This window comes from Labrus mixtus, chromosome 9, assembly GCF_963584025.1.
Source record: "Labrus mixtus chromosome 9, fLabMix1.1, whole genome shotgun sequence".
NCBI lineage: Eukaryota > Metazoa > Chordata > Actinopteri > Labriformes > Labridae > Labrus > Labrus mixtus.
In genome coordinates, this window is record NC_083620.1 from 26,877,747 (window position 1) to 26,902,790 (window position 25,044).

The 25,044-nt window shown below is 40.5% G+C and overlaps 2 protein-coding genes across 2 annotated transcripts; one reads left to right on the forward strand and one right to left on the reverse strand.

Moving 5' to 3' along the window:
- Positions 1-71: 71 nt before the first annotated feature.
- cep295 (centrosomal protein 295) lies at positions 72-16,554 on the reverse strand. The gene is made up of 28 exons (XM_061047184.1): positions 16,194-16,554; positions 15,177-15,377; positions 14,920-15,044; positions 14,729-14,822; positions 14,043-14,156; positions 13,821-13,961; positions 13,324-13,507; positions 12,876-13,043; positions 12,415-12,651; positions 11,969-12,063; positions 10,809-11,021; positions 10,635-10,711; positions 9,716-10,529; positions 9,344-9,518; positions 8,890-9,081; positions 8,573-8,806; positions 8,383-8,480; positions 6,883-6,979; positions 6,257-6,460; positions 5,075-5,686; positions 4,086-4,265; positions 2,660-3,201; positions 2,249-2,419; positions 2,101-2,161; positions 1,573-1,911; positions 842-935; positions 284-383; positions 72-197 (listed from the first exon to the last, which is right to left on the reverse strand). The coding sequence occupies exons 1-28, from the start codon at positions 16,296-16,298 to the stop codon at positions 156-158; spliced, it is 5,709 nt and encodes a 1,902-aa protein (XP_060903167.1). The 5' UTR covers positions 16,299-16,554; the 3' UTR covers positions 72-155.
- A 722-nt stretch (positions 16,555-17,276) lies between these two features.
- Positions 17,277-24,900, forward strand: med17 (mediator complex subunit 17). The gene is made up of 12 exons (XM_061047185.1): positions 17,277-17,513; positions 19,608-19,771; positions 19,860-20,079; positions 20,195-20,331; positions 20,689-20,770; positions 20,918-21,070; positions 21,234-21,364; positions 22,039-22,223; positions 22,574-22,711; positions 23,272-23,389; positions 23,481-23,640; positions 24,387-24,900. Exons 1-12 carry the CDS (start codon positions 17,282-17,284, stop codon positions 24,593-24,595), a joined length of 1,929 nt encoding a protein of 642 aa, XP_060903168.1. The 5' UTR covers positions 17,277-17,281; the 3' UTR covers positions 24,596-24,900.
- The last annotated feature ends 144 nt before the right edge of the window (positions 24,901-25,044 follow it).

Sequence of the window (25,044 nt, forward strand, 5' to 3'; positions counted from 1 at the left end):
GTAACCTGTTCGTTAAACAGCTTGCTATAGATGTGTTTTGATTCAGTCAGCAACACTGAGGCAAAAGTATATACAAATAAATTAAAAACCTTTATTGATGAAACTTCACAAAATAACTTAAATCTAAAAAAGTAGAAAAACACATTTGAAGTCGATCACTGCAGCGTCTGCTTGGCACGAAGTTTCTGTAAAGTTTTCTGTGAAGAGATGAGAAAAAAAAAAATCTTAAAACAACTCAAACATATATTTAAAATAAAAAGTTTCATAATCATAAGTGTCGTACCTTGTGGAACTCTTTGGCCTTCAGTCTGTTTTTTGCATAAGCTTCCTGTCTGCTCCTGATCGCTTTCTGATGCTTCACCTCATCCAGCTGCTCGTACAGTCTGCAGAAACATGATATACACCATATCAATGATTTACTATCTGCCACATCTTTTTATTATTAAATAACAGTGTGTACATTTAGTAACGCCTGTGAGCAAAGCTTGACCAATAATGACTGATTAGGTTGTCCGGTAAATACAAATGTATGACTCATCGTTAAACGTCACACACCGATCCAGTGCAGATGTTACAGGCACGAAAAATGACTAAAGAAATAATGAATCTTTGCATTTGTAGGTGTTAAAGAGCCATCAGAATAAATTTCAAGTATTTTTCATAACTGGCTAAAAACTCCTCTCAGTAGCTTTGACGTTTAACAATTTAAAAATGTTTCTTCAAATTGAAAGGAAAGCTGAAATACTTCAAGGGACATTATTAAGAAAATGTTACTTTTCTGTTCTACAACCACACAGTGAAACCAATGAACAGGTTTTAGCTAAAGACATCGAAGCAGTACCTCTGAGTTCTCTGGTGCATCTCAGAAACATCTTGTTTTCTCTGCTCTGGTGTGAGGAGCTTCACCTCCACCTCTCTCAGCCTGGAATCCCTCACTGAAAGAACGGACAAATGACAAATTAGTTCCACTCACAGGATGTATCAAGGTTTATACCTCCGGCAAAAAAGTTTGCTAATAAACATTCAGGTAATCAGTAAAGCCTCTGAATTATGCACTTCTCATATAGAAGGCGTTTATAAAATGCATTTCTGACTTTTCTTTGAGTGACAGGAGATCATTATGAACAGAAAGTTTGTGAAAAAAATGGAATAATCTATTTTTGTTCCAATGAAATATAGTTATTGTACAATGGCTATCACACCATGGGTTTCTTATTTGTCTGATTGTTAAAGTAGAAGTTCTAACTTAAATACATCGCTCGCAGAAAACTACCTAATTTTGTTTAATACACCTTGCAGGTCAGTTAACCATTTCTCTGACCTTTAATTTAACCAGCTCTCTTGTTCTAAGATGTTAAGATTTAGAAAGTCTTATTATTGCCACTAATGTATCTCAACAGAGGACTTCACAGTTTTCTTTTAGTTTCATTTCTTTGAAAACGCAATAAAAGGCTCAACCATGTGAACAAATAGTTTGTTTTTCTGCCACTCATGACTCAGATGACATGTTATTGGTTCTTTGAGCAAATTTCTGTGTTATTAAAACTTTAATCCTGACTGGTTTATACATACCTGGAAGGGGGCACTGGGCCTTTTTCTGATGTTTAAAGCCAGATGTCTCAGTGGTTCTGTGCAGCTCAGCCGGTCCTTCATTTAAATTAGTGTTAGCTTTATGTTGACTCTCTGAGTTGGTCTTCGCCTTACGGGAGACTGGATGGGATTCCTTTGCTATAGACGGCTCTCTGGCTTTAGAAGGCACTTGGATCTTAGGCTGAATCTTTGCGAGAGCAGCTTTGGCTTTTATTTCCTCAACTCTGCGAGATGATCTCTGGATCAGAGCTCTGCGCTTCTGCTGACTAACGTCCTGCAGGCTTCCACCACCACCACCCCACTGAAACTCCAGGAGCTCCTCTGAATGGAGGAAGGGAAGAGCGGAAAAGCTTGTAATGAGTTAATTGTGTTATAACTTTATGAGATGCTTATTAGGTCTGCTGGGTGTCTGTGCATGATACAATCCATATTTAAACCAGAAGCAGGTTTCCATATATTTCACGCATGCAGAACCAAATCTACTCAAGTCTGAGACATTTAAGATTTTACCTGGATGCTTTTGGTTTTTGTCCTCTTGAGTCTCATGCAGTAACAACATTGATTCTGACACCTGCAGAAGACAAAGGTTGTGTTCAGAATCACTGAAAAAGGAAAAAAAAAATTGTCTAGAAAATCAGTCGGTGGATTTGATAATTACCTCTGTCTTCTGTTCTCTCTGTCCTTCCTCCTTCCATCCATCAGGATTTCTGTCTTCCCAAATGTCCTCTTCATCAGTGAGAGTAGTCTCTTGGTCCTGCAGTGTTGTGTCTGTCAGACTCACCAGGGTTATCTCAGACTGCTCCAGGATCCCCTTCTCACAGGCAGCTTCCTAATAGACACAGAGAGATGGATCAGCCAAAGATGTTACACTCATTTTATTACAATAAAAAGACAAAAACTTTTAAAAACTACAAATGTGATTTCCCGAAATATTAATAATTAATAAAGTTGAGTCATGAGAGAACTATTTAACTATTATTTGCACTCACTGCCCTCTAAAGGCACCACAATTGTAAATTAAGTTCAGAATAAAGATGTGTGTTTACCAATGGGAACAGAAAAATCATACCATTATCATATTTGAGAAAGAAGCCACATTCCTCAGGTTTGAACTCCGCTCAGACTCTAATTCTTGGACTGAAGATTTGTTCTTGTTAGAAATGCAGTTTGTGTCAGCGTCAGCTTCCTCCGGCTGTGGCAAACCCACTGCAGTTGAATCGTCACACATATTTAAATGTGACAGATTCAGAGCCGTTAACTCCACATCTGTCCTCTTGCTGGGAGACACTGTAAGGACAGATTCATGGGAATAGAGCTGGGAAGTCATCAGCTGGGAGAAGGATTCATGTACTGCTGGGGAAGCCGTCGTGCAGCTGGATGGCTCCTCTGCTCTGAGACGTTCGGGTGACTCTTCAGACTCAACAGAAGGATCATCGTGGGTTTCAAACTCTTCAGAAGGTGTGGAAATACGTCGATCTTCACTAGCGGGCTGCCCTTCAGGTGAGTTAGGCCCATCATGACCAGGCTGGTGAAACGTCACGGAGGGGTCTGAGGTTTCATTGTGGGTGACCTCAGCCAGTAACGGGTGGAACGAGTCAGAGTCTGGAAACACTAAATGGGTAGAACACAGGGACATAAAACATTGTTAATTTTCTTACAAAGGAAGATAATGAAATTAATGTTTTGCAACGTTAGAGATAATGTGGGGAAATAAATACCAATCGCTCACACACACACACACTTGTAAGAGAATACAAACATAAAAGGGACAAGGTCATTCAATTTCATGATGAGAATTTCAGTTACAAGATTCCCAGGGACCCCCGGATTGTGCATCTGGGCCAGAAGGACATCTACCTATTCAAAAGCCTGAAACGTGCTTGTATAGAGCCCCACCAACAACCAGCACAATGGTTAGATATACACACCTGAACAACATCTTAAGACCGGGGGAAAATCATAAGTATTTGCATTTTGCGGTGGTGGATCGTAACCTGGTTGTAAGTAGAGCTTCAAAATGTAAAAAGGAAGAAACAGAAGCAAGAGACAAACAACAAAATAGGCCATTTATTGAAAACTGCATTTAAACTCAAACAGGCTGTTCATCAGCTGATCAAAAGTTCAAGACCTTACTTATATTATAATACTTGTAATTATCACCCGGTCTTAAGATTTTGTTCAGGTGCATAGTCGAGGAAATATATTCCATGGGAAAACTGACTCAGACACATGATCAAGACTGTGAAAACAAGTCATAACCTCTGCAGTAAAGGACGTAGTCAGAGGGTTCCCCCTGTTGTAATTATGTTTAGGTGTTTGTTTTGCTTAGGTTGTTTACACTGGAAACAAATAAAAAGCGTAATAAAATAAATATACAAGATCGCTTACAATCTTGCAAAAACTGATAAGAGTAGATGTTCATAAATAATGATACTAGACCCCACATAAGATCTTGTCCTCAGTAAATACTTGAACACCTTCACATTATAGCTCACCTTCAGACCTCTCTTGGCTCCGGGTGATTGAACTGGCTCGGTCCTGGGGGGTCTGCTCCTGTGAATGTGGGGTCACACTCGGGAGGGAGGCCCTGTGTGTGGAGGCTTCAGAAGGTAAAACTGGATACGACGGCATGCTGGCTTCAGTTGAAACACCAAGGTCCACGTGAGTTCTTTCACCTGAAAGGATCAAATCTGTTTATGAAGTTAGCACATTTATCCTAACACTCAGAGGCCTTGATGTTTTCTAATATAAACAGGCTATACAGTGAGTGTAACTACGCTGGTTTACAGAGAGTTATAACTCATGTGTAATTATTTTTAAGCCCCTTTCACACATGCACTGCACTCCAATGAAAACACATCTGGATGGGTTGCATGTGTGAATCGAATGGATGAATGGAAATCTGTAAAAGGTACCGCAAGCGAGTGGGTTGTGTGATATTTAGTTTATGCTCAGCAGAGTTTCTCTCCTTTATACTCTTCACTCCTCAGTTGTCATATTGTTTTTCTCTGCTGTTGTGTTTCTTTCTACATGTTGAATTAATAATAACACAGAAACTGTCACCATTACAGATGATTCCTCCTGCTGCATGCACTACCCCTCACCTGAAACCAAACTGAAAATCTGTCTGGGGTGGGATTAATAAAGATCTATTTTATCTAATCCAGTCAAGTAAGAGTATTTTGATTTCTGAGAGTGTGTCTGACACTGATCATCTCCTGCTGTGAGGTGCATGTGTGAAAGGCAAATCCTGAAAATATCAGGACCTGAAAGTCCTAAAATGATCTAGAAAAAGAGTTCATATGTGGAAATGGCTTTTAAGAACAACTGCCTTCATATAAATTAAAGCATTTCTAGGTTTACATTCAATGTTAACCAATAAACATTACAAAAAGACTCATGGATGTCTAATTATTCAGATTAGAGTAGATCTTTTTAAAACTTTGCTGCAATTTTCAGTCACACCATACAATCCTTCTCTTACCTGAGCTTCCACTGTGCTGGCCAACAGACTCATCCAGCTCCCCGACCAGCGGTCTCATCAGAGTCTCCTCCCCTCCTTCATCCAGCCATGTGGTCGCCTGCTCCGAAGGCATCTCGCCAATCAGCTGGCCGGCATAGAAGTCCTGCCCACCACTCAGCCAGTGAGAGCTCGACTGATGGGAGAGGCGACCAATCATCCGCATCAGCGTTGAATCCCATCCACCCTGATCCATGCTCACTGACACCGACTGCCCCGGTGGCTGACCAATCATGGACGAGTGCGCTGACGGTTGACCAACCAGTTGCTCCATGGTCGAGTCTCTATGGTCAGCGGCGAGACAGGACGACTGGTCTACCAGGTGGCCAATCAGAGGTCTGAAGGAGTCCTGCTCCTCTGCTAGTGACGGGTCTTGTCTGGATGATGGCTCTTGGATTGGATTGATTATAGATTGTGCTGCACTGACCGGGCCACTCCTCCGTTCTGTTGCCATGTCTGAGGGAGGAGACTGATGAGTTGAAGAGCCGCCATCCTCCCCGCTCCTCTCCGAGACACAAACCAAAGACTGCTGAGAAACTGAAGGACCAGGGTCATCTGTGAATGAGCCTTCACCGTCTGCAGCACACACAAAAAAACAGAAACAGAGACAATGTTGTAAAATATAGAAAAATACAGAACCAATTTATCAAACACAAAATCTTTACATTTTCCAGGTGTGCAAAGGTGACACTTTACTCTTTAACAGAGAAACAACTTGAATGCCTTTGAGGGACACCCAAAGTTTTATTAGCATCCATGTCGACATTTTAACAGAAGAAATAAAAATAAACATGTTTAAAGCCTGGTTGAAAAAACTAATTTGGTATCAATAGCTCATTTCTGTATCTGGTACAGGGGATAATTTTTATTGATTTTATGAAGGCTAAAGGTTATCCATAATAAGGGGCTTGGCTGATTTGACTGACAGGCGGCCTGAAGGCTTGAGCCCTGCCTCGGCTCCAACTCTTTGCCGGTATCTAGGTCGACCTAAAGAGAGCTTGAGACAGCATTTCCATTATAGCCAGAGCGGGTGACGTCACTGAGACCACGCCAAAGGTTTTATGCAGTCTTTGTTTCTTGAACTTGACAGTTATTTTTCACCAGAGGCTTTTCTTGGGAGTAATGTTTGTAGTATTGGTAGCTTACCTGTGGTTTTCCCAGTGGTGCTGAGAGAGATGTTAAGTTCCTTTGTGTATCGGTCAATAATGCGCTGGATGCTGCTGTCATTGAACAGAGAGTCTACAGCTGGACCGGGATGAGCTGCTGCTGAGCTTTGGCCGGATGGAGAGGAGACGTGGAGTAAATGTGATTGCCCTGCATCCGCAAAATGCTTGAGTGGCAGGGATTTATCTATGAAGTAGTGAGAAGAAGAAAGGAGGGCAAGTTTAAGCAACAAAGTCAGAAACAAAACATGGAGCATGTTCTAAGTTTTATACACAGGAAGAAACTTGTTTATCCATTTTAAAGATGGCAATATGAAATACCCTGCATAATAGAACCACATTTAGCAGGACTTAGGGGGCCAAACGCCATGCAGCATTTAAGCATATATCAGCGTGCCCAACACTTAACCACATAGTTTATGTAATAAGAAATACACAAACTGTCCCTGTTGGTTAAATACATTGTTGTTTCGGCTTCAGGTATTTTCTGACCTGTTGAGCTGCACAGGATACTTTTCTGAGTTTCTATCATTCAAAAGGGCAATCATCTACTTTGTCAAAAATCAGGAACAAACAGCAGAATCAGTGTGGACTACAAGACACACTTACCAGTGTTTAAGTTTTGCTCAGGGTCAGAGGTGATGTAGCTCCCAGTTGAGATGGTGGTGGAGGAGAGGCAGTCAGAATCAGGGGGCCTGTGTGCTGACTGACCCCACCAAAATAAAATAAAATGTGTTAGAACCGAAAACACACAATCAGCTCACACACTCTCAATAAAGAAAGTCAGGTAGATACACATTATTTTATAAGTGAGCTCAGTTCAAGTGTAGAAACCATCAAGAGAGGTATTTTAAAAATACACTCTTCAGGTGGATTTATTTTAACATCATCACTCAGTTTGCAAAAACAGACTTATAGACAAACACACAATGATTCACAAACACATAAATATAAAGATTTCAGGGTCATATTTTGTAGTCTTTAGTCAATACTGTATGATGTATTTTGACCTAGGTAAAAGAAGCTGATCTTTATGAAGAGTGACTCCTGCTAAGAGTTAAAAATGCTATCATAACTTCCTCATGTTCTAGTCAAAGTATTTTTTCTGTATTAATCTTTTAGCAATCTTAATTAATTAAATTAGCCCTTAATCCAAATGTTATTAGTTTAAGACACAAGCATGCACACACACATATTCACTGAGCTCAGTTCAAGTGTAGAAACCTTCAAGAGAGGTATTTTAAAAGATACACTCTTCGGGTGGATTTATTTTAACATCATCACTCAGTTTGCAAAAACACACAGACTTGTAGACAAACACAGAAAGATTCACACACAAACATGCACATAAATATAATGATTTAAGGGTAATATTTTGTTGTCTTTAGTCAGTACCGGATGATGTATTTTGACCTAGGTAAAAGAAGCTGATCTTTATGAATAGTGACTCCTGCTAAGAGTCAAAAATTGTACCATAACTTCATGTTCTAGTCTAAGTATTATGCTGTATTAATCTGTAAGAAAAATTCAAATTCGATTTCTTTTTTTGCCCTTTTTTACCCAAATGTAATTAGTTTAAGACACGAGCATACACACACATATTCACTGAGCTCAGTTCAAGTGTAGAAACCATCAAGAGAGGTATTTTTAAAAAAATACACTCTTCAGGTGGATTTATTTTAACATCATCACTCAGTTTGCAAAAACAGAAACAAAGGCACAATCAAAGGTTGAGGCAGAGTTCGACCCAAGCACTCAGATTTGGCTATTCTTCCTCATTGGTCCACGATATGTGAACCTCAGAGGGAATTTAAATGTAGAAAACAATGTGCCAATTGCAATGAAAGTACATCAATGCAAAGCTCCCCAGATGAATTACACAACAGAAAACAAGCTGAATTAAAGAGGTTGCCAAGTTGCAACATAATATGAAGGAGGAAGGGAAGGCAGACATTTTTACTACATTTTGACAAAAGTGTTCCTTCCCTCGGAACTTTCTAATCAATCTCTTCTGGAAATTTTCCATAAAGTGATGACTTGTTCCAAGTGAAGGTAGTGTAACAAAAGAGCCTGAACTAAGTTTATAACATGTTCAGCTGGCCTGGTTACCTCTGTGGGGGATCTGAAGCTTGTGATTACACGACCAGAGTAGTCGGCTCCTCTCCCAGAGTCGGAGGAAACCGGTGAAAATATCCGAGGTGCTGTATCTGTAAAACAACGATACATCAAACTACTTTGACATGTTTTCTTTCCACCAGGATGTCTTCATGACTACAATTCCCACATGCCCTTTTCTTACCAGACTCTAAGGATTCAGGAGATGTCCCTGACCCTAACAGTCTCTCTCTCCAGGCCAGATAGCTGGATGTCCTGGAGCTCGTCCCAGAGCCAGTTAGGCTTTCGGTGGTCTGCTGCCCTCTGCTGGCCATAGACGGCGTCTGCAAACTGCTGTCAGATGTCAGAGATGATTCTGATTCCTCCCGTGGATCCCAGCCTGCTGTGCCTAAAGGAACCCTCAAGCTTTCCTCTGGGCCTGGACACAAGAAACAGTAACAATCTGATGTTGCTCCTCATAGTTTGATGGATTTAGATTCACTTAAACACTTATTAACCAACCTCTTACTAGACTGGTGTCGACTGGTGTCTCCACCTCTTGAATGGCACTGAGCTCATGTTGCGCAGTCATCTCCATGATCCCCAGCCTGACGCGGGTCACTGGGGGCTTTGCGGCTCGAGGAGGAGCGAGGAGGAGTCCTTGGGAAGGGACTGATGCTGAGGACGGTCCAGCAGGAATATCACTCAGAGAGACAGGGTCTAAAATGAAAAATATAAATAATGATCATATAATTTCTGTAATACTTCAGTGTTTAGATTTACTTTAGAGGTGAGTTTTCACTGATCAAATAGTGTTATATTCTACTAGACTAGAGCTTTGAATGAGTTTAAAGGGAAATGTGAAACAGAACCTAACAAAACACAGCAGTTATCTATCGTTAGTGATCCATCCGCAAAACATTTCAATTCAAAAATCAAAGTTGAAAAACGAGATGGAAGACAGCGTGTCACATACCCGTCTCTTCATTGTTAGACGGGGGATGTTCTCTCTCCTGAGGATCTTCTTCTAGGTGTGATAAAGTTCCTCCATTCGTCTCCTCTATAGCTCTCAGCAGAGAAGCAAGTATTTTGAGACGAGTCTGGCTGACGCTGTCTGAAACAGACACTTCACTGGAAGCGTCTGAAGGTGGCTGTTGGTGAGAAAATACGTTAGAAAACTGTTTTATCTTTGATGCAAGCTCAAAAAGGGTTTTTTTAAGGAGTGTCATCTCTTGCAGTCAAAATGGGGTTACACATTTTAAGTTTTTACTCAATTTTGGATTTAGATTAAACCTGTGTAGGGACAGACTTTGATGTGTAAAGTGTACTACAACAGAAATTTACTCACCTCTGCATCATTTTGAATCCGAGCCTGCAGTGTCTCCTTCTCTCGCCTCATCCGCTCCCTCGCCCCTTCTTGTCTGCGTCGTTCTTCTTCTTCTTGCTGTCTCTCCTGCAGTGCCAACAACTCCCTCTGCTCCAGGAACCGTCTCTGGACCTCCTGCAGCTCCCGTCTCTGCCTCGCCATGTCGTCTTCTCTTGAGCTGAGGGATTCAGTCTGCGGGGGGAGGACTGTCTTAACCTCTTCACGACCTAAAAGGCGAGCAGTTACGTCCTCTGTGATTCTTTGGCTTGTGGTGGTATCAGAGGTTGGCTGGAGTGGGACGCTGACTGATTGGTGTGTTGTGAGCGCTTTGTAAGGTAGTGGCTTTGTGGTGACCTGGGAGGGTCCCTCTCGCTCTCTGAGGTGCCTTGTTACTTTCTCCATTATGTTGTCAGTCAGCCAGGCGGTGACTTCTGGTCTCTGGTTACTAGAACATTCTGAAAGTGACTCCCCTTCATCTGACAACAACCTGGAGCCAACCCTCAAACTGGAGCCAGTAAGGTACGGAGGAGAGGACAAAACGTCAGAGTCTTTAGTGGGAACTTGCACAGAGGTTTGTGGTTTAGCGTGGATGTAAGCAGAAACTGCAGGAGTCGTAGGCAGTAGGAGAGGAGTTGGAAGATGTACAGGTGGAGCACTTTGAGGAGGCAGGTGAACGACACCTGGAGGTACAACGGCTGACGATAAGGATGCAGCAGTCATGTTGTATCGTATTCTTAGAGCTTGCTGGTATTCCTCCAGGCGCTGGCGAGCGACTTCCACTGATCTCTGGTGAGTTCTAAAAGGTTGGACCAAGGAATGAAGAAGAGTTTTGTTGAAGAATACTCAAAAGAAAAAGCAGTGGTGGAAAAAAAAGAAAGTTTGTGTTCAGACTTCAACAAACCTGTTTTGTTCAAGCAGTCGCTGCTGGTACTCTCGTATCCTGCTGCTGTGGTCATCTTCACCTGAACGAGGAACAAGCTGTAGAGCAGAGACGTGAAGTAACAATTATTTAACACTTTAGCATCTGTGACATGGAACATTTTATATGAGTTTTAAAACTTAACCAAGGGCCTACCTCATTGGCTGGGCCAGGGGGGACAGAGGTTAACTTCTGCCTTTGGATGAGTACTTCTGGTGGGTTTACAGGTACTTCTTCGGTCACAGCAGTCTTCAGGTGTTCTCTCTCCTGCTGGGCCTCAAGCAGCATCTGCTCCAATTTGGCTTTCTGCTCCTCCAGCTCCTGGAGCAACACCACCTGCTGCCGCTTCTCCCTCTCTAGTTCCTCTTCCTACACAAAAATACAGTCATTTAAAATAGTCTGCAACTGCTTTTTTCAGCAACGTTGATTAAAAACTCTGTCAAAAGCTTAGCCTTATTATCGCCTGAAAAGCCAGGGTGAGGTGAAGGGGGGAAAAAAGGGAGGCATTGATTGTCTTAAGGATAGTGCAAGTTGAGGGTTAACATAATAAAACATTTCAAGTTCCTGTACTAGAACAAGCAATTAACACTAAATCTCCACCTCTTGCTCCTGTGAAATAGATAGAATAGGGGATCATCCGTCTCCACAGGTACTCGCATGGAGCCTGAAGTCAGCTGGATATAGTTGGAACATCCACCAGCTACCATCATGATATCCAGGTCTTGATTTGAAATTCTTTACCAAAGCAAACTCAGTATGTCAGCTCTGAAACAGCACATCCAGTGTCTGCAGGTTCAAAGGGAGCTGTGAGGTTTCTTGTTGAAATGCAAAACCACACTGAACACAGCAGCCGTCTGAGTCCGAGCTCTGCACTAATTAAGTAATGAGAAGCACCTGAATCCATATATTCTGGCCAATCACAAAAACAAATTAACCCGTTGTTAAAGGAGTAGAACCGGGATTTGGATACTTTTGTCAAATTGTAAAGTGAACAGATAAGAAATGGATTTGATAAATTAACACCCTCAAGAAAAAAAGAGACATTTAGGATTTTTGATAATCAGAGCAGGGCTGTAATAATCCAGATTATAACTACTGGTATGAACTCAGAACTTTGCTTCTACTTCTCCCTTCCTGTAATTTTACATTATGAAATGCAGAAAAGTGCCTGTCTTCCCTTTGTAAACAAAACATTTACTGTTGTTAAGTTTAATATCATACTGCATTCTGCTAGTGTTAACAAACAGTTCTGCAAATGTTCTATCTTTCTCTGTGAACCTGAACAGTATATTACATCAACTGGAATCAGAAAGTACCCGTTTCTTTCGTGCTTCTTCAAACTCTTGGATTCTGTTGAGCAGTCCATCAGGATGTAGAGTATCTGCTGCAGCGGGCTCTGCTGTCGCCATTGCTGGTGGAATTAAATACAAGAAAATGAAAAATGTATTTATCTCACAACAATTACGCGTTTAAACTTTTAACTATATTAAGTGTGTAGCTCTAAAACCAAATCGTTACAGATCTGAAAAGACGCAAAAGAGTGAGAAAAACAAAAATCCCCTTTACTATGTAGTGCTTTAACTGTATAGTTATAACTCAAGACAGGCATTTATAACACCTTTATATAGCAGTAGTTATCATTACTATTATTATGATGCAACCTCCCAAAGTCAAGATACTAATGAAAAATAAATAAAAATAAAATCCATTGTGCACTTCTTGTAGATTCGCTGTTGAACAGTTGATGACCTTGACGACGTACCTGATGGCGAGCTGTCAGGCTCAGGGAGCTCTGCGGGGGGCAGGTGTTCCTTCTCCTCACTGGTCAGAGATCCGGTGTCTATGGTGGTGTCTCGCTCTGGGATGTGATCAGTGTTGGCTGGGGGTGAATCGGCTGCAGAGATGCAACTGTTCTGGTCGGCCCAGTGGTTCCTCTGTCCCCTGATGCGATCCAGGAGTTTTTTTAACGCCCGTCTGGGGGCACGTTTGGAGGGCACCTCTGCATGTAGAGAAAGTCTTTAAATGCAATGCTAGTTTGGTATAAATTTATTTCCAAATAATGGATTTATTGCACACGAGAATCTGATTGTAGCTATTGAAGCTTGACTAAAGTTCTTAGAGTAAGCATCTTTTTTTGGATTTTGTTTAAATAAAACAAATCTTGTAACAACAGTAAGAACTCATTAGTTTAGGTTTTGTGAATATTTGTTATTTGTTCTTCACCTTGTGCAGATGTTCCATACTCGCTGCTCGCAGCTTCTTGCTGTGAGCTTTCTACTGCTGGTGAAGAGATTTCATCCAGTGTGACGTCCAGCGCTTGGTCCTGGCTGTCTGTGGACAGAGCAGGCAGAGGCTCGGGTACCAGCTGGACCACCAGGTCACCTTTTACTCCTGTAATCAGACAGACGAGGTTTGAAAAGGCTCCACTTAAACTGTGTAGGTGTCCAATATGGCAACAACCATTGTTTAGCTTCAGAAATGGGTGACACAATCTGTGCTCCCAGGCTGTGGGCTATCTGAATGTCAGCTGCTTTGTCATGCAAAATATACAAATAAAGATCAATATAATGATTGAAGACACTTAAATACTAGACAGACTGTCAATGCAACATTTTTTACCTTTTTGTTATAAAACACATTAATAGAAAATACTCCACCACTGAATGCTTACTTCTCTCTCCAGTATACATGTCCTCAAAGGCAAACTCCATATCCCTCTGGAAGTCCTCTCTCGTCTCCTGCCTTTTATAGAGAGGCTGGAAGATCTGAGGAGGCATATGTGCCACCTGCTGTCTCCTCCTCAGCAGGTCTGTCTGCTGCATGTGCTCCAGTTCAACAAGCAAGCGCTCACGATCCTGAAGGTAAAAAAAAATGTAATATCTTGGCAAAATGATACAAGGAAATTTAACATGTTGCGGGGAAATCTTTCAATCCTTGTATTTACTCTTGTTCCGACAGAGGACTGACTTAAACTCAGGGGTCATGTACTGTATAACCATAAGGAAAAACATACATCCATTCACCATCAGTAAATGGAATCACTTAATGGGCTGCTGTTGTCCTGCTCAAAGTCGACATTAAACGACAGTGATGACAAGTAGCATCAGAGCAAATTATCCCATCAGATACATGCAAACAGTTTTAGTATCATCAAGATGTAAGTTTCACCTGCACAAGATGTTCCTTCCTCAGAGCCTGCTTCCCCCTGAGACGAGCCTTCTCAAGCTGCTCCTCCCTCCTCCTCTGCTCCTCCCTCTGTAAATCCTGCAGTCTCCTCACCTCCAGCTCAGCTCCCTCATGGGCATCAGGCTGTTGATGCACATACAGATTAGATCACTCTAAAAGGTGGGGGTGACCAACAAAACCTTTGGGTTATGCCCAAACACTTACCTGGATTGTCTCCTCCTCTCTGTCCACTGTGCTTTCAGGCATGTGGTAATGTGTGGCAGCAAAGGCGCTCACATCCGATTTCTTTACAACGTGAGGCTTCTTGGCATCGATGTTCTGCTCGAGCAAGAAATGACAGTTAGCTGGACTCAACCCAGAACCTAAACTTGGAATACGGACCAGTTTGTTTCAAGAAGTGAAATCCACATTGTGCTCTGGTTCACATGCAACGTTCCACTAATAGTAGGCTCACATTAATCAAAATAGCCGTCAACAGTCTTTGTCCTGCTGCTTTGAAACAAGAATCTTTTCAAATCAAACATTACATGTCATTTTAGCGTTCTGCACATTTGTATTTTTCATTTAGCAAGTAGTAGGTTTCAGTGTGATTCCAAAAAGATAACATTTAGACTTTTATCTTTTTGCATATGTTTTGTTTTTAAGGGAAAAATAAATCCCTGTAATGCAGAGACAGAGTAAAGTTGTGTAATTCTAAATTTAGTTTTGCCTATAATACACTTCCCATCTCTAATGCACATAATACTGTGCAACCCTTTTTTTTTTGTTTTACTGTCAAACTTATTCTTACTGTACCATGAACTTAAATACAAGTAGACAAATCAAGATGGCTTGTAATGCAAACTTATAACAGAATATAGTGTTATTATATTCCTCATGGGACAAATTACCTGAATGGGGTTCGGTGGAGGCGGTGGGAGACTGGCCACTTTAGCTGCTCTTTCTTTTTCCGCCTGCAGTGCCTTCTTTCTGGTATTGATGCACCTTCAGAAAAAAAAGGAATAGACTTAATTTTTAATTAACTGTTGTCAAATTCATGCATGCAAACATCAACCATGCAAATGTTTGTTATGCTGCTCACCTGTTTTGCCTCTCATGATCTTTAAGCCTCTGTGATTTGAGCTCTTTTAAGGCTTCTCGATGACGCTCCGCTGCTTTGGCATGATTTTCTTCCTCCTTTCGAGCTAAGGCTGCCAAGTCCAGTTCCTTGTGCAAAAAAAAATCAAAATTAAGATTTGCGTAAGCCCTCCAGACAGCTCTGTTGACAAGTAAACTATCAAGAAATCCAGCAAATGAAGACGGGATATAGCTTTATGTTTTTGACTAATGATAGCTTACATTTTCTTTAGCACTCCTGTGTCCCTGCCCGAGAAGCTGGAGGCTCTCTTGGTATAACTTCTGCAGTGTGTCGAGTTTCTCCCTCTGTTGTCGCTCCCAGTCCTCCCTCAACTCCTCGCCCAGCTTCTCCAGCTCTCGCTGACGCCTCTGCTCAACGTCCCGGCGGATGTGCAGTGCAATGTTCCGCTGCTGCTCCCTCACCTGGAAAGCAAAACGGAATTATATCTAATAATATGTGGTGAACAAAAACATTGATTGAGCAACTTGATTAAAAAATATGGAAATCAGAAAACAGCATTTCAGTTTGTAATAGGGTGAAAGAAAATCAATTTATGCTACTACATTGTCTGCATATAACTCCCCAACTTAAGACATAACATGGACCGTAATAAATCTCTACTGTGTATTAAATAATGGGAGATGTTGAAGTTAAGAGTTGTATTCATAGTGTTTGAACCTGCAAATGTACAGATGATTACTGAACAAAGAAGCCGGATGAACTGATATTTCATGATGCAGAAAGCAGAGACAAATGAATAGAATAGAATAGAATAAGAATATAATATAATAGAATTACTTTATTGATCCCAAACTGGGAAATTGTGGCGTTACAGCAGCAGGTTATCAAACACACAATATGAGTAAAAAACACAATATTAGCAAATCTAAACATAATATAATATTAAATACAAAGTAAATAAGCACTAAAAATATAAAAACTAAGAATGTGAATATATACAACCAGGATTTAACTAAACATTACTAGTCTTAAATATGAAAGATTAAATAGGAAGATTGAATGTAAATGTGCAAAAACAGAGTAGTAAATGGACAGTATTGACATAAGTTAAATTGCATGAGTGTAGACATATTATCAGCAGAAACTATTCAATATAACGGCGAGTAGACAGACAAATGAAGTGAACATGAGTGCAGGGATAATTTGTAAATGTAAACGTAAACATGTGCAGAACAGATTACAGTAAGGAGAGACAGATATTATCACCTGAGCATTACCTGTTGGATTCGCAGTTTTCTCCTCCTCTCATGTTCCTCCCGTATTATCCGAGCCTCTTCGTTCGGGCTCGGCCTTAATTTTGCACCTTTTCTCTTCATTTCCATCAAATGTGCGAGTGAACATTTCACAAAAAGAGAACAGCAGGAAGCTGTGATAGTTATTGTTTTCTATCTACACTGTGTTAAAGGCTTTCCCTCCCATCAAACCCCGTTTTAGGAGACATATTAATCGTAAAGTTAATGCTGCTTGAATAATAAAAGCCTACAGATTAGATGGGAAACGACACATAGTTCATATCAGCCCTAGAAGTTTACTGTTTACCTCAAAAAATCCATGCCAACCTGCAAAAAACGACCGAACGCTTTTGTTTCGACGTCACATCCGGTAGTTTGAACTGCCCGTAGTTACAAAGATGAACTTCTTGGTTCCTACCATAAGTCTGATCAGTTCCCACTTACGCTTAGCCTTACCAACTACTCAAAAAACGGAAGAAAAAAAACAAAGTCAATTTATTCACAAATCAAATCAATATTAAATAAGTTGTATTATTAATATAAACTTTACCCGCCGCCGAGTTCACCCGCTTGCCGCTAGGGGGCAGCAGAGCGCAGTTCAGCCTAAATAAAACCGTAGAATGAACCATACACGGCGCTAGCAGAAAGTGGTGCACATCTACAGTGAAAACTCGCAAACACAGGTGTAATTTGTGATACAACAGGTAAGATTTACACGCATTTAAGAAGCTTTTGTCATTTCGGTTATTTTCCGAGTCCTACGTTGTTAATTTGTCATTTTAGTTCAGCACAGAGGTTGATGTAATATATTCCTCAGGCTAGCATCACAAGCTACTTGTAACAATACACAATAAATCCACCTTGTTCTGCTGGTATTTGAGCTTTTTACACTCTCTCATTGTACAGTCAGTATACTTGTATAAAGAAACATGTTCTACAGTTACTTAACTTGCTTTATTACGATGTCAAATCCCTGTGAGAGAATCCCTCTGCTGCTCTTTTTATCACATGAGATAGTTGGATAATTTCATGTCTTTGCTTTCTTTCTTTCTTTCTTTCTTTCCATCAGCATCATGTCAGGTGGGCCACCTGTGAGCGTGAGCATTGAGTCCTCCTGTGAGAAGCAGGTACAGGAAGTGGCCTTGGATGGGACAGAGACCTATGTCCCCCCTCTGTCCATGTCCCAGAACCTGGCAAAGTTGGCCCAAAGGATCGACTTCAGCCAGGGATCAGAATCTGAGGAGGATGGAGCAGAGAGCGAACCCAAGGACCGTGAGTGGGGCAAAGAGGCAGAGGAAGAAGAAGGTAACATCTATAGACAAGTCAACACATTTCTGCATTCATTTCACATTTAAATAATTTATTTTCTGTTTCTGAAGGGTCAGGAACTAATCTGCCCTACAAAGGCAAAAGACCTTAAGTCACCAGAGTGTAGAACTGAGAAAAATGACTTTAAAGTCTTTTTGTTGTCCAGCCAAATGATTTGCGGGCAGAATATTGGAAATGTGGCAATTCTTTGTCTTTTTAATCAGATTATTAATGTTCATAAAAAGCTCTACCTCAAACATGACCTTTGACCCTTATTTGGAAGTTAAGGTACTCTGCCTTTGCATTAGTCATGCCAAGGCAAAAGGCATTATATGTATTATTTTGTATACTGTATTTCACTTGGTTGCATGGTTAAAATAACACAACCAACACTGTTTCTTTGCTACACTTTAGTCAAGCTGCTGTGTGTGTCAGAAGTGCTTGATGACAGATATTAAAACAAAGACATAACACCTTAACTCCACTGCAGTAAAACAGTAACTTCACTTTGATCCGCAGTAAAACAAAGACAGAAGACTTTAACTCAGTTTGAGCATTCTGCAGTACAAAGATGAGTGAAGTTACTGGACTCTGCTTTGGTTTCTCGAGGGCTTTTGGAAGTTAAGGCAAATACAACCTACTATTTTCTAAAAAAAAACACAATTGACTCAAGATATCTGTCCACATAATAAAGAACATCTGTAATGTTCCAAAAATGACAAAAACTAATTTTTGAAAAAAATGAAGTTACTGCCTTTAGCCCTTGTAGGGCAGTAATATAGGACAGGATAATACTTTATTGATCCCCAGAGGGGAAATTCGGGCGTTACAGCAGCACAGACAAGAAAGCTCAAAATACACATTAAACAGAATAGATTAGATAAATAAAAATAAAAACAGGGGGTCTATACAGTACAAAATGAATGATGAAGTTAACGATGCAGGGAGTTGAGACAGTATGTGCAGAGAATGACAAGATAAAGTGACAAGTGATGATTAAAGTGACTTGGAATGATAAATAGCAGCAAGTAATGTAAACAGCAGAGAAGAGAGGCAGTGTTGTACCACAGTAATGCAGAGTGCAGTTATATAATATAATGTAGTGCAATATTCCAGTGTAGTTACTGTTTAATTTTCCATTATTGTATTTTTTTATTTAACTGATGTAAATATGTTTGATTTTTAACTTCTATTTTTTTTTTAAATAATTATATTCCCGTCTCCTGTTTTCTTGAGCTGCTGTAATGCAAAAATTTCCCCCATGGAGGATCAATAAAGTTTATCTTTATCTTTAATATGAACAAAATAGTGTAATATAATGAAATGTTATATAATATAGACTAGTATAATAATATATTGGGATTCAATCAAATTAATGATCAGAAACTAGGAAATTAGTTTGATGAACAGAAATTGAGTCATTTTCTTTATACATAAGTTTAACTTTAGAAGTCCTGCACTTATGAGTTCATTACATAATTACAAAAACAAGTTCTTCTACTTGTCACGGATTGTTTATTTCCTGATATTTTAATCTGTGTGGCTTCAATTAAGTGGGAATGTTATTTTGAAAAACAAACAGAAAGTTCAGGACTCACATCCCAAGATCAAACAGAAACCTACTCTGATAATGACTCTAATCCAATCCGTCACTGTGAATAAACATATATGTATATATATATTATTAATTTAAATGATCAATCTACGCACTCTTATTTATGTAAATACTGTAATTGACATCTTAATTGACCCATCTGTCACATAACTGCATTTTACTCATCATGTTACTTCAGCATCTTTTGCACTATTCACCACTGCACTGTTTCATATTTATGTAAATATTAGTCTTTTCTTATTATGTTTATTGTTGATATTTAATGTTGTACCTGTACATATGAGAACACAGTTCACCAAAGTAAAATTCCTAAGCATACCTGGACAATAAATCTGATTCTGATAAATAATAACCAACTCAAAGACATATTAGACGATGACAGGTGGGTAGATTCAGAACAAAATTAACTCCAAAATGAAGATGAGACAGTAATTTAACAATTATATGAATGATTTCTTTCTCTGTCAAAAACGCAGGTACAGTGAAGTTTCAGCCATCTCTGTGGCCCTGGGACTCGGTGCGTAACAATCTTCGCAGTGCCCTGACAGAGATGTGTGTACTCTATGACGTGCTCAGTGTGGTGAAAGAGAAGAAGTACATGGCCTTAGACCCAGTGTCTCAGGACCCAGCAGCTAACAAGGTAAGTACTTTACCATTTACAGGAGGGGCACCACAGGGCACATATTCACTTTGGCCCATTTGTAACAGCTGTTTCTTGCACCTTTCAGACCCCTCAGGTGTTCCAGTTGATCAGTAAAAAGAAATCTTTGGGCACAGCAGCGCAGCTCCTCCTAAAGGGAGCAGAGAAGCTCAGCAAGTCGGTAGCAGAGAACCAGGAGAACAGGAGGCAGAGGGACTTCAACTCAGAGCTGCTGCGACTGCGCTCGCAGTGGAAACTACGCAAAGTGGGTGACAAGATCCTAGGAGACCTCAGCTACAGGAGTGCAGGTAATGGGTTCTTGTAATGTGTAGCCTGTAAAATCTGTAAAGTACTTTAGAGTAGGCGAAGTTGTCCGATTGTGTTAAATCTCAAACTGACACTTTTCACAACTTACACATCCAGGTTCTCTTTTTCCTCACCATGGCACATTTGAGGTGATCAAAAACACAGACATTGATCTGGACAAAAAGATCCCAGAGGACTACTGCCCCCTTGATGTCCAGATCCCCAGTGATTTGGAGGGATCTGCTTATATCAAGGTGAGAGGGAAGGATAGCGTGGTTGATCACTTCTCGCAAGAATGGAACCAGCCTTTAAAATTCACGTTGTTAACAGGATTGTGTTGTATTGATTTAATAGCATACTCATGACTTGTTACTATACAGCAACAAATTTGGAAAATGGGTTTAAAAAAAAAAGCAGGAAACCGCTGCATGAGTCACCAGTACATATTCAGGGGGCTGCTTTGTAGACCTCCTTTTGTGTACTCTGTTTACCTGTGTAGTGCACATAAAGATTTTTTTTTCTTCTTAACAATATCTGTGTTTCTGTCATTCGCAACCAAACACACATTTTTTTTGTAGATGTCATAAACATGTAGCTGTTTATGTCTTTAGGTATCTATCCAGAAACAAGCTCCAGACATCGGTGATCTGGGAACTGTCAACTTGTTCAGGAGACCTCCAAAAACCAAAGCTGGTAGGTTCAAAACTAAAAAGATATGACATTGAACAGCATCCAACAATCCAAAATTAGAATCCTATTTCAGCTCTCTTCTTGCCTTTTTCAGATATTTCTTTCTTCAAATTCATCTCTTATTTCTTATTTTCTTCTTTCTCCCTCCAGGAACCCAGGCGTGGCATGTGAAGCTTGAAGCAGCTCAAAACGTTTTGCTCTGTAAGGAGATCTTCGCGCAGCTGTCCAGAGAAGCAGTTCAGATCAAATCCCAGATCCCTCACATTGTTGTGAAGAATCAGATCATCTCACAGCCTTTCCCAGGTTAGACTCATATCAACAACACTTTAGGAAAACTTCAGCATGTAAATCTAACATTCCTGCTTTAATCTATATTATCTCTGTGACCCTGAAGTTGGCTATAATTGTTTTATGGAGTCATAAAAACAATCTCACTTCATGTTTGTCCCTGTGATCATTCTTCTAGGTCTGCAGCTCTCCATCTCTCTGTGCCACTCTACAGGAGAGAAGAAGAACCACAAGGCGTCTCCTGAGAAACCCAAACCAGACGACCACCTTTATGTGCTGGAACACAATCTGCATCAGATGATGAGAGAGGTGAATGACGCTTCATTGAAGTGAAGTCTGGCTCCTAATGTCTACACATATAAGCAGATTGCAGATATTTGTAATTTGCCAGCTGACATTTACACAGATAAAGAAAAACGTGCAAAAATACAAGACATCCCAACTGGCCTGTCTGTCATGAGGACTTACACTTTACTGTATGTGTTGCTCAAAGTTAATTTGTTGCTCTCCTTTTGTTGTATGAAGTAATAAGAATATTAACATCAGCTGATATATCACTATCATATTTTTAAAACATGTAAATATCAATAGTGGCTTCTGCCTTAAAAATCATGTATCAGGTGAACTACACAGTCTAGAAATGTGTTTTTGTTTTTTGTTGGACTCATCTTGAAAAGGATAAGAGAAAAAATAATCAGAATATGTTTAAAAATGAAAATAATCACAACCAGTTGGGTGAGATTTTATGCACTATCTTCCTATTTTCCATGTTATTGTATTAAAAATATAACAATTAGTTTATAAGAATACAGATTTATTTCAGTCTTTAATGTTCAGAATGTAAAATGTGACTTCTTATAAAGGAACACAAACAAACCAGAGCAGACTCATCTGTTGTTTACTGCTGCAGTACAAGTCTTCAACTTGATGTTTTTTGTTTTGAATCATCTTTTATTACATGAACTCCTTTGTTTCTGTTTCAGTTCCACAAGCAGCAGCTGAGTTCTGTGGTGATGCCACATCCAGCGAGCGCCCCCTTTGGGCACAAACGGATGCGCCTGGCAGGGCCGCAGGCCTATGACAAATCTGAAATCTCCAGCTTGCAGCACAATGAGGGGCTGCTGGAGAAGATCATCAAACAGGCCAAACACATCTTCCTTCGTAGCAGGTAACTTTGGTTGTCCTTTAAATATTGAAATATTATTTTATCACAAAGACATGCTGAATAAATGCAGGTTTATTGTGTAATAGTTTCCAGTGGAAATAGTTGGAGGTCTTAAAAATGAGTAATACTTGCTCAGCCGCACTAAGCAAACATTGCTGCAACTGCATGATAAGACTCTCCCACGCTTGCTTCTCACCATCGCAATTCCACATTTGACCATAAGGTGGCTTTTACCTTTACAGTTCATGCAAAAAGTGATTATCAAAAGGGATGTGTTGCCCATGAATGACCGTAAAAGTTCTAGTTTTTATTTTCGGGTTAATTGCTTCATTGTTGGTGTTTGTGGTCACCAGGACAGCACGGACCATCGACAGCCTCGCCAGCCGCATTGAGGACCCTCAGATCCAGGCTCACTGGTCAAATATCAACGACGTGTACGAGTCCAGCGTCAAGGTGCTCATCACCTCTCAGGGCTACGAGCAGATCTGCAAGTAAGTGAAGCAGTGGGAAGGATAAAGGAAGAACTGAAGGAGAAAAGAGAGGGAGAAGCTGCTAATGTGTTAACACACTTCTGTGGAAATCATCAAGCCCTTTATAACCTCTTATATTAAGTTGATTGAATGAAATGTGGCCTCACTCTGCAAAATCTCAAATCTTAGGAAGCGTGTTAGTCAAATATTTCTTTACACTTCCTAATTCCACCTGACAAGTCCAGATAAACATCTTATTTCATGATATAAAAAAAGGGGGGGGGGGGGGTTAAGGCCTGAACTGCTTGTAATAAGTAAAAATAACTGCCAATGGGGCAAGAACATTTTACTCAAATGTCTAAAAATGAAATTGAATACCTAATTCAGATATATAAATCTAGTTACTCAGCAATGTAACATTTTTAGCATATTATTTTCAGTTTGATTTCCACTTAAATCCATGCGATTTTTACTCCCTCATGTTGTAGTCCATTACTCTCTCACGGTTGGCTCATTCAACTTGACTGATCCTGTAAGTTAAACCCACCCTAGATGAGGCCTAACATGCTGCTTGTGTTCAGGTCCATCCAGCTGCAGCTGAACATCGGTGTGGAGCAGATCAGAGTTGTGCACAGAGATGGCCGTGTCGTCACTCTGTCACATCAGGAACAGGAGCTGCAGGACTTCCTCCTCTCACAGGTATCACAGTTTCCCTTTTCTGTAACGAGCTCAACCTGTCATGTGTCTGTTTTTAAAGTCATGTGTATTTGTGCCTGCTTGTTTTTCTCAGATGTCTCAGCATCAGGTGCACGCAGTTCAGCAGCTGGCAAAAGTGATGGGCTGGCACGTCCTCAGTTTTAGCAACCATGTGGGCCTGGGCCCAGTGGAGAGCATTGGAAATGCCTCCGCTGTCACTGTAGCCTCTCCCAATGGAGAGTACGCAATCTCAGGTAAGACATGGGAGGTTGATTCTCAGGTGAAACTCCCCATTAAGCTATTTTATTTCTTTATAAATGTATTAGCGTTTTTATTTGCTGCTTCAGTCGTGTTAATGGAAAAGTATGAGGGAAGAAAGATCAAACATTTAGTGAAGATCCAAGCAGGAGCTTCTACTCTGTCCCAGAGTCAAACACAAGACTCTCAGGTGTGCGCTGACTCGCTACAGTCAGTCTGAATATAAAGATAAGTCTGAGGTTTTTAGAGTGGAGACAGAAGCTTGTCGATACATTACATCTCTGTTGTCTAGAAAACAGACAGGAAGTTGGCTTCAATCATCCGATGTCCACAGACTTGAGGGAATTGAGGTTGATAATGAGGTTAAAAATTTGAGTTTTTTCCCAGCAGCTCCTGTATCGCTCTCACTATATTTGTATTTCTTTGTGGCAGCATGTGTAGAGGTGCATGCAACAAGGTCACACCCAGCCTGTGGTGGTTGTTGAAATTTGAGATAAGCAGGAAATCACTCAACGTCTCAACATCATTGAGACAGGTTGATACAAGCCGAAGGATAAGAATGCAGATCACCAATAAATCCTGGAATGAACTTCAGACATTATTGTGATCCACTGTAACACTGCAAAGTTCTCAAACAGCAATTTTTATGAATAATATCGAAAAACAGTAAAGCCTACAATGACCAAGAATGAAGTTTTGAATGGGTAACAGCAGCAGCTCTGTGTCTGTTTGTTCTACTCAGTGCGTAACGGTCCAGAGAGCGGGTGCAAGGTTTTGGTCCAGTTCCCCCGCAGCCAGACCAAAGAGCTGCCCAAGAGCGACGTCATCCAGGAGGCAAAGTGGAGCCACCTCAGAGGGCCGTCCAAAGAGGTCCACTGGAGCAAGATGGAGGGACGAAACTTTGTGTATAAGATGGAGCTCCTCATGGCTGCACTGACCCCATGTCCTTAGACACAGACGTCTCTCCCGCGCAGACACAAAGCCATGGTGTGTTTAGTATGAAGGCAGAGAACTGGACCTCCAAACAGAGATTTTCTTTTTTCTTAACGATAGCAGCACACATCCATGCAGCCGTGACCAACGGGCTCGTTTTCAATCATTTGACTATTTATCACCTCTTACACTAACTCAAACTTGTGGACTTTTTGAACTTTCTACTCTCAGTAGTATCTGCCGCCAGCCGCCGTTTGAATATGGATGTAAACCTAACAAACAATTTGATACAAAATAAAACGCAGTCTGTCTGTTTTCATTTATGCTAATTGTCATTTTATAAGTATTTAATTAAGAATACTTTTTCCCCCCTAGGACTTCTCGTCAATTCATCAGTTTTTTCTCACGGTGAATATTGTGTTTCTGCAGTCGGCAGAGCAATAACATTTAGAAAAATATTTTCCCAC

Bases quoted from the DNA above. Each gene is read 5' to 3' on its own strand.
- cep295 (XM_061047184.1), bottom strand. From the start codon at position 16,298: ATGGAAATGAAGAGAAAAGGTGCAAAATTAAGGCCGAGCCCGAACGAA. The intron at 9,519-9,715 runs GTGAGTAAATTT...TCTCACCAACAG, and splicing joins GGATTCAAAATGATGCAGAG to CCACCTTCAGACGCTTCCAG. The intron at 9,082-9,343 runs GTATGTGACACG...TTTTAGACCCTG, and splicing joins GTCTAACAATGAAGAGACGG to TCTCTCTGAGTGATATTCCT.
- med17 (XM_061047185.1), top strand. From the start codon at position 17,282: ATGTCAGGTGGGCCACCTGTGAGCGTGAGCATTGAGTCCTCCTGTGAG. The intron at 21,071-21,233 runs GTTAGACTCATA...TCATTCTTCTAG, and splicing joins CATCTCACAGCCTTTCCCAG to GTCTGCAGCTCTCCATCTCT. The intron at 22,224-22,573 runs GTAACTTTGGTT...TGTGGTCACCAG, and splicing joins CACATCTTCCTTCGTAGCAG to GACAGCACGGACCATCGACA.